At 45.4% G+C, this 9478-nt stretch overlaps 1 protein-coding gene and 1 long non-coding RNA gene across 3 annotated transcripts; one reads left to right on the plus strand and one right to left on the minus strand.

Annotated features, from left to right (window-relative positions):
* The first annotated feature begins 495 nt into the window (after positions 1-495).
* LOC120698905 lies at positions 496-2590 on the plus strand. Of its 2 annotated transcripts, XR_005685068.1 has the most exons (3): positions 498-890; positions 1459-1594; positions 2346-2590. It is a non-coding gene; the product is annotated as an uncharacterized LOC120698905 (long non-coding RNA). The 2 variants fall into 2 exon arrangements; XR_005685067.1 differs by having other exon boundaries at positions 496-890; positions 1459-2543.
* Positions 2591-4880: 2290 nt separating this feature from the next.
* On the minus strand, positions 4881-7106 carry LOC120700824. The gene has a single exon (XM_039985045.1). The coding sequence runs from the start codon at positions 7104-7106 to the stop codon at positions 4881-4883; it is 2226 nt and encodes a 741-aa protein (XP_039840979.1).
* Positions 7107-9478: the final 2372 nt, after the last annotated feature.

The following is a 9478-nucleotide window of genomic DNA, read 5'->3' on the forward strand; positions in this document are numbered from 1 at the left end:
AAGAGATGAGGGCCACGCTCCGTGGAGCTATCTTGCTCGAGAGAGGATATCTAGAAGGGAGAAGGAAGGAGCGAGAGATCAAAGAGAGAAGAGATGAGGGAAAATGGAGAAGGGAAAGGGAATAGATAAGGCCGCTGCTGGCCGCTCGTCCATCACGAGATTTTTTGCATGGTCACGTTAATACCAGATGGAGGCTCCGTCCGGTACTAATAGGATATTTTTTTGTACCGGATGGTGCCTCTACCCGGTATTAAATTTTTTGGGTGCTATTTAGTATCTGCTGGAGCCACAAGCTGGTACTAAATGGTTACCTCTCGACGTCTCTGGTGTCCTTTAGTACTGATTGGTGGTTCTAGCTGGTACTAAATAGTCTCTATGGGTACTGTGCTGCAGAACCAGTACTAAATGCACGCGTTAGTACCCGGTGAAAGACAGCCGGTACTAACGTATAGAGACAAATGTTCCGTTTTCTGGTAGTGGAACCCTCCTGCCTTCCAAAGGAAATTGTCGTCCACATAAATCTGTTCAGATTTGATTGGATCTGTTTCTGATCGAAGGCAACAAAGGGGCAACATCCCCTTCCTCGTTACCACCCTCATATAAGCAGCAGTACTGATCATCTCTTCCTCCATCGATTCTACTCCTGCCTCACACCCTCCGACCCCGAGGATGCCTCATCTAAACGGACAAATGGTTGCTTAGATGCTTGGTGTTGGGGTGCTCAGTTCTTTTGGTCCCATGACAAATCTCTGTTTTTCCTATCTCTGATTTTCGACAGCCTGTTCTGATGGTCACTGATTCAATAGTTTCTCTGTGGTGCAGATCCTTCGTGGGCAACCAACAGCCGTACCAATGCTTTCTGCACGATTGCCTCCAGATCAGATATGAAGGTAAATTATATGTTAGCTGTATGTGTTATTACCTTACGAATAAAGTGGGTTCCTCAAGGGTGATGGCCTATATGCAGAGTTGGTTGTGTAATCCTTTTATGGAACAACTATATTTTATGAAGAATTAACAGGGATTTTGCGGGAAATTAAATGATGGAAATGCAAAGCGGCAAGATGGATCGCAAAGGCTGTGACAAATGCTCATTCGAGCTGTCGTTTCCTACGTCACCATTTTACATTCCTTTGTTTTAGGGAGATCACGAGATGTATGGTCATGAGTCATGACAACCTGCCTAAGCAGTCAGTAAAAGATGGACTGAAATCAGAAACTTCTTTATAGTTTCCTCCTTCACTCAACATTCTTAGCCAATAATTATTCAGACGATAATACTACATGCCAATACGAAGTTTCTTAGCTAATTGAGAGAGCGTTTGGATGTCGTATAGTTTATGGTCCATTATTACATATATCTACTTTTCTATACTCTTTCATGTCATTGATCATGGTGCCACCTATTGCCAAGTGATCTATTCGGCTCTGTCTGTTGATTAAATTCTCGTTATGCAGTTCTCCAAAGTTAAGGCGTCCTCACTAATATGTGGAAAGTGCCCATCAATTAGATTTTTAGTTCTCCAAAGTTAAGGCGTCCTCACTAATATGTTGAAAGTGCCCATCAATCAGATTTTTGTTCGAGATCTCCCAGGTAAGAACTAAGCAATCCATGTACTCAAACTGTATCTATAATTTTTATTAGGGAGAAGTCCGATTTACACTCTTAAACTATCACAAAAGTCTGATTTTCAACCTTCAACTACAAAACGGGATAACATAGGCCATCCGTCGAAATCGGGCAATTTGGCCCTTTTGGGTGGTTTTGAAGGTGATTTTCATTTTTCTAAAAAAAAAAAAAACTAATAAGATCTAGAAAATACAAACTAATTCATTTTAAATTGGAAAAATATGAAACTTGTACCAATTTTTTTTATATAAATGTAACCTATATATTATTGCTCTATTTGAATCTTAGTTATTAAAAAATAATAGGTATAACTATAAGCAACCAAATATTATAAACATAAAAAAATAGATCTGAATAACTGACAAGTATTGTGCCTATAGATATGTTACATTTTCAGAAAAAATTTGATACTCATTTCATTATTTTTGGACTTAAAATGAATTACTTATGAATTTTTTAGTTTAAAATTGAATATTTTTAATTCTCACAAAATAGAAAACCAGCTTCAAAACCACCTAAGGGATTAAATTTGTCCGGTTTCAATAATTGGATGGCCTATGTTATCCGGTTTCGTAGTTGAAGGTTGGAAATCAAACTTTTGTGATATTTTGATGGTGTAAACCAGACTTTTTCTTTTTTATTACATCATCCTTAGTCAAGCGACAATGAAGTTTGTTGTGGCTTTAACCTTATGCTTCCGGCTGTATTCTCACAGGATGTTGGCTACATTTATTGGTCAGCCGTAAGTACATTTGCATATAGGTGTAGAAAAAAAGCATAATGTCGGTGTCATATAAAGCTGTTCCATATTCTCCTGTGTATCCTCCTTTTTCTTCATATTTTTATGTGTCATGTGTTCTGCTTCATATGTGCTACCAATGTATGCCTGAAGATAATTGTTTGCTGTTTCTTACTTTGTTCAACCATTTAGTCATCAAACAGGCAATTTCTTTGATCGTATCAGATATGAACTTTTATATCATGTTTTCATCATAATGTGATATGCTTTTCAGATATAATGTATTCATAAACTATTATTGAAATAGAGTAAATTGCACCCACCATACAACAACTTGGCAGCTGAGTGCAAATTAGTCCAATAACTTGTAAAATGCTCAATTTAGTATAATTACTTGACAACTGGGTGCAGATTGATCCAATAACTTAGAAGATGCTTAATTTAGTGCAATAACTTGGTAAATTAGTACATTCACAATCCAAACGTTACACGACAATGTATTTGCTAACGTCAGGTAACAATAAACAGTATATTCACGTCTTAACCATAGATTTTCATGTCGCAATGGACACTAATAATTTTATTCTTAGAATAAATTAAATATAGTTTTATTAAAATAATATATTATTTAACCACCATTATAACAGCAACATATTTAGCACAGTAGATGAATGTCAACAATTCTTAAATTTGATAAATGAAAATTATTCATGGTGATCCAGTTGTTGCTTTTCAACTATGTATAATTTTTTATTAGTTCAAATTCAGTCAAATTTTAGAATTACACCATTAGCACCACTGAAACACTAAAGTCGATAAGAGAGACCCTGAAACCTTAGATTTCTTCTACGCTTCTGCTCATGTATTCAACAATGCTCATGTTGTTTCTGTTTATTACTTTATTTAGCTCATTTCCTTTCTAATGAATAAAGGAGGCTTTAAAAAATATATGTACTAAGATCCTAAAAGGTATCAATAGTTTGTATCAACATATTGCACTCAGCTGCCAAGTTGTTGTATGGTGAGTGCAATTTACTCTATAATCAAATATATAAAAAACAGTGAGGGTGAATTTTTCAATATTGAATGTCAAATTAAATAGTTTTAATCAAAATTAAATCACTATAAAAATAATTAATGTAAAGACATAACATTAATTTCTAAATACTGAGAGTTCTTATCTTGCCAAATACGTTGCCACGCAGGCGCAACACAAAAATCAATGATCAAATAATACTTAATAATTTGTCCTAATGTGAATATTTTTTTTATTGAGTCCTTGCATTAGTTACATTGCCGTGTAATGTTTGGACTGTGAAAACACCTATTTGCCAAGTTATTGCATTGAATTGGGTATTTTACAAGTTGTTAGACTCATCTGCACCCACCTATCAAGTTATTGCACTAAATTGAGCATTTTACAAGTTGTTGGACCAATTTGCACCCACTTGATAAGTTGTTGTATGGTGGATGCAATTTACTCATTGAAATAATATCTTAGGCTGTGTTTAGTTCGCGAAAAGGTTTGTATTTTGGTATTGTAGCACATTTCGTTGTTACTCGACAAACAATGTCTAATCACGGTCTAATTAGGCTTAAAAGATTCATCTCGTGCTAATCAGTTAAATTGTGTAATTAGTTATTTTTTAACTACATTTAATATTTTATACATGTGCCTAACGATTTGATGTGATGGATATTGCACAAAAATTTTTGGGAACTAAACAGCGCCAACAAACGCAGCAACGTGCGAGATATAAACTAGTTCTATTTTTTCTAAGGGCCAGTCACAGTCACATTCTGGCCCAGCTCATGAAATAACCGAATGGCCCTAGATCTTTGGACCGGGACCGGAAATCTGTTTTCTTGGGCCCGACAAGAAGACTTGTAGGCACATCTCAATACTTGCAGGCTGATTTTCATAGATAAGGCCATTTCTAACTGTCCAAAAATACTCCAGGACACGAGATTTATACGTCCACGAAGAATTGCTGCGCTATTTGACCTCTGAATGATTCCAAAACCTGATGGCCATTGAGGTTATCATCTACCTGGGTGTCTTTAGATCCTGTAAAAATTTGGACAAAATTCACTGTAACAATTTTCAACTGAAGATTAGGACTAAATATGGTCTAATTATAAAACTAATTACACGAATAAATGGAAAATTACGAGATGACTCTATTAAGCCTAATTAATCTATCATTAGAGGTTGTTTACTGTAGCACGACATTGTCTAATTATAGTCCAATTAGGCTTAAAAGATTCGTCTCGCAATTATACCGGGGGTTGTGGAATGAGTTTTGTCAGTTATCCATATTTAATACTCATAATTAGTGTCAAACTTTCGGAGTTACTGTAGCGCCGAAAAAATTTGGGATCTAACACACCTACTTTCAAAACCAGTGTGAGCTCTGGACCTCCTGTCGTTGCAGGAACACACGGACTGTACTTTAAACTCATATAAAAATTCCATGGAGGATTAACTACTAGTATATATTACACTGCTCATCAAGGTTCAGGGGCGTGGCAAGCCGGCCTGCTGGTGATGCCGGCGTGCAGCAGCAGCACCCACAGAAGCGTGATGAGCTCACCGCCGTGCTGTAGGACCTGTATGTGGCCCTTGACGTTGTCGGATGGCGCGAGGTAGAGCAGCATCTCCGACCAGAACTCTGCCAGGAGCTTCCACACCGCGTCTTGGCCTCCGTCGTCTCCGGTTCCGGCCTCTGCGTCGTCTTGGGACCTCTGCTTTTCAGCCTCCTCCACAAGCTGTTTCCCAAGCCTCGAGCCTTTCTTCAGCACCTCATGGGAGCGCTCGCCGCCGAAGGAATCAGCCAGGCGTCCGTACACGGCACCTTCAAGGTCCTGATCACCACCCTTGCTCCTCATCCTCAACAGCGCCGCCTCGATGCCGTACTTCACTACCTGGTAGCGGCGCCTCGTCCAGGCGGAGTTGTCCGGCAGCAGATCCGGAGCCTCCGCCACCAGGTACATGCAGTATCGCGACAGGCAAAGGGCAACGCCCATGTCATCGGGAGACAAGGGCGGAGCCTTTCTGGAGGAGGAACACCTGTTCTCAAAAAGGCCCGTGGCGATGCCCCACACAAGGATCGCATCGGTGGCGGTGGTCCCCTCGCCGCCGGCGCCAAGGCACGCCCAGGTGATGCTGCCATGGCGGAACGCATGGCGCCGGCGCTGCACTGCAGCTGTGCCGGCACTGAGCTGCCCGCAGTTGCTCCTCCTGAAGGCGCCGAGGATGGAAGCCTTCACCTCCGGCGGGACGGTCAGAGTGCTGTGACGGCTCCTCATTTGGGAGACGAGCCGGTTGAACAAGCGACGAGCCATGGACTGCTTGCCCACAAGGCTTGTTGCTGGCTTGGTGAGTAGCAGTAGGTCGGTCTGACCCATCTCATCCTTCCACTGTTTGGGAGCTTTGCAGCGTCCTAGCAAGCATGACAAGATCCTCCGAGCCCAATGGCTGCGGCACCTGATGTAGTGGCCTACGATGCTTATCTTTGTCCAGTTTGAGCGCACGCTGGCAACCATCTCCGACATCTCGGTCCACGCTATGACCAGGGCCAGAAGGACGGGGAGCTTGGGCAGGATATAGTGGGCTGGTCTTTCATCCGAATGACCACCCATTAGATCCAGGGCACCGGCAAGCAGGATCACGAAGATGAGCAATAGGACGAGTAAGCAGAGCGAAGAGAAAATCAGCATGGACAGGACGAAGTGGAGACCGGCATACAGGGCGCCCAATGAGGCGACGGGGAGGGGGGAGTAGTAGAAGTCACTCGCGAACGTGAGCTCACCGGCTATCACCCGGAAGATTCTCTCGTGGTCGCCCTCTCGCCCGAGCAGCCCATCCCGGACGAAGCGGAATGCCCAGCTCGAGCCGGCCTCCGCGAGCTGGTACCCGGCGAACCGTCTGCGCAGGCACTTGAACAGAGCGAAGGAGAGGCACAGATCCTTGAGCTGTGGGACTAGGAGGGTTCCACTTTCCAACCAGACTCTGTCTAGTGTGACCAGGCTGCTTGCTGGCTCATCTACCAGTTCCAGAGCCGCCCGCTTGATGCGGTACCCTTGAGGGCTCTCTTCGATGTCCTGCTTCCTCTCTCCCGTCACTATGAGACGGGGTACTGCTGCTGCGGCCGCCGGGACAGCTTCTTGGAGCTGCACCATGTAGCCGTCCATGAGCTGCACATTGCGGCCTAGCGCAAAGGAGCTGGTCGCCCTATGGAAGGCGACGAACTTGAGCACCATCCTGCACGCTCCAAGTGCCCAAAGCGGTGAGATGAGGAGAATTACGACCTCCAGCTTCCCGGCATTGTCGAAGAAGATGTGGTAGATGACGAGCCCCGCCACCCAGAAGGAGTAGATGAGGCTCTCCATGGTCGGCCGGACCTTGAGGCTGTTGATGTCGTCGTCGGCGGCCACAGGCGAGGCGACGGCAGCCACAGCCAGAGCTTTCATGTCGGCCTTGGCTTTGAGAAACTGGACGAGAACGAGAGAGACAAGCAGCCACAGCTGATCTTCCTGATCCAAGGGCCAGAGATTGGTGGTCATGTAGGACAGGACGTAGGACATTAGTGGCAAGTAGGCTGCGGACAGGCTCCAGAGGATGAAGCGGAGGACGGGATGGCGGCTGCAGCGCCGGCGCGTGCCGAGCCACATCAGGAGCAGGGCGTGGACGGTGACGGCGGCAACGAAGATGCTGGCCCTGATCGGTGGATCCATTGCTGCATTCACTAGCGTCTGCGTGGCGGGTGTCGTAGGAGAAAGTGTGGGAGAAGACATGGTTGACGGCTGCGCTGTGCAGCAGCAAGATTGCTATAAGCTGCTGGGCATGCAGCCGCTCAGAACCCAGCATTCTTAAAGAAGGACAGGGAAGGGGACAAGAACGTATACATACTTGGCACTCTCCAGGAAAGAATGTCCCTCAACTTGCCCCAAAGGCCACTGGACTGGACCTGCAGATACTGCTCAATTCTCAGCATGCCTACTTTGAACAAGTCAAAAGGAAATTCTGATAATCATTGTTTGGTGAAGCCGCTGCTGAAGACCGCCGCCCCTTGGTTCAAGTCAAGTGGTGGTGGACGGTGGACCTAGCCCCAAAAGACTTAGCCGACACCGCATCTCAGCACAGTACAGGTAAGCAGAAAACCAGGGGCGACTCATCACAGGAACCACGTGATAGGAAACATCACAATAAACAACTTGCTGCTCCATTTCAATTATGTTGCTGTCTACCTTTTGTCCCAACGCAAACGCCAACCCGGAAGGAATTTGTTGGACCGGAACGGTGACCAGAGAAGGTAAATGGGAGCCTTTAAAAGCTCAACGAGAAAGTTAATTCCAATTCACTATTCAAAACATCCCTTTTCTAATCGCCAATATGACATGAGTCAATTGGTGACACGCTCATCTTAGAAACGATTATGAATCCGTAACACAAAGCGAAAGCAAAACTTAGCTAATAAGCCAATTAAGAGTCTCACCAAAAAGATTAAAATTAAACACTATAAAAAAGTTCTTTTAATTAAGCAAGCGAATACTAGCAAGAAATAGCAAGAACAAGGCTAATTAACTAGGCACACGTTAAGTTCAACATTCAATAGATCACATACAAAAGCTCAAAATCAATTAGAGAACAAGCTAAACCACAGTTCAATTTACATCCAAAACAAGCTAGCAATGATTGCATAATCATTGAACATGTAGCGAGAAAATGGACATCAAAATTAATTTACGAGTTAAATACACCAGCAACTCTTGAACTTGTCTCGAGATGCCACTTAAGTCTACGAACTTGTAAAATCGAAATATGTCACCATGAATTTGTTAAATTGTACCACTTAAATCCATACTCCTTGACGTGACGCCACATGGCATGAATATATATATATATAAAGTCCTCCAAATTTGCCATCTTCTACCTTCACATCCTAGCACGGGCAGGCATCACCTCATCGGCGCCCCGCCCCGTACACAAGGACGCCGAAGAACGCCGCGATCTTTAGCGCCATGACCAGCGTGCGGTTGCCGCCCTACGCCCCTGCGGCATCGGCCCCACACAGCCGTCGGCGGCGTGGCCTCGGACTCGCCGTCGCCGTCGCCATCGCCGCCACGACCTCGGACCCCGGCGCTGGAGCCCTCCGCCATGTGCCGGCAGATTGAGAGAGAGACGAGGAGAATGTAGATACAGAAGATGAAAAAACTCGAGGAATTTTTTGTATATATTAATGTCATGTGGCACCACGTCAAGGGGCATATGGATCTAAATGACACAACTTAATAAGTTTAGAGTGTCAGATTTCGATTTTGTGAATTCGTAGATTTAAGTGGCATCTCGGGACAAATTCGAGGGTCGCTCGTGTATTTAACTCTTAATTTACCTTTGGTGTCGTTGAGATGCCGAGCATGCACAGTACCGCTAACAGGCGTTGTCGCGTGGGCTGCCTGCCTGCTGCCTTGCGCGTGGATGCCCAGCATGGCCCGCTCAGCAGCCTGCACCGAGTGCCACGGCCTGTTGGGCTCCAGTGGGCCGCGTGCGCCCTCTCGAGCGGTCTGCAGGCCGCCGATCCGAGCCTGCCACGCGTGCAGCGCTCGAGCTCCCTGCCTGCGCCAATTCTATAGATCTTGCGAAAGATTTTTTTACTCTGTTTGAAATTCGTACAAACTATCACATTCGTTAGATTTTTTTTAACCCCACGCCTTGTTCGGCTGGTTGAATCACAGTGTTTTTTTCTCACTAGAAATCAGCTCAGTCACCAACCAACCAGTAGTATTTTTCTCTCACACCAAATCAGCCCAGCCACCAGACAGCCAGCCGAACGAGGCACTAATCTTTCTTCCTCCTCTGTCCCCTTCATCACCCTGCGCCGCCGCCGCCCTGCCCGCATGTCCGCTGCCCGCCGCGAGCGCCGTGCTGCTGCGGGCGCGTGCTGCTGGGCGCTGCTGCTTGCTGCGGCTGCCGCCGCCGCGTGGTGCTCCGCGCTGCTGCTGGCTGCTGCTGCCGCTGGCTGCTGCAGCTACGGAGCTACCGCCGCGTGCCACTGCGCGCTGCTGCTTGCTGCTTCTTGCTGCTGCCGCTGCCGCGCGCCGCGTAC

This window comes from Panicum virgatum, chromosome 3K (assembly GCF_016808335.1).
Source record: "Panicum virgatum strain AP13 chromosome 3K, P.virgatum_v5, whole genome shotgun sequence".
In the NCBI taxonomy this organism is placed as follows: Eukaryota; Viridiplantae; Streptophyta; class Magnoliopsida; order Poales; family Poaceae; genus Panicum; species Panicum virgatum.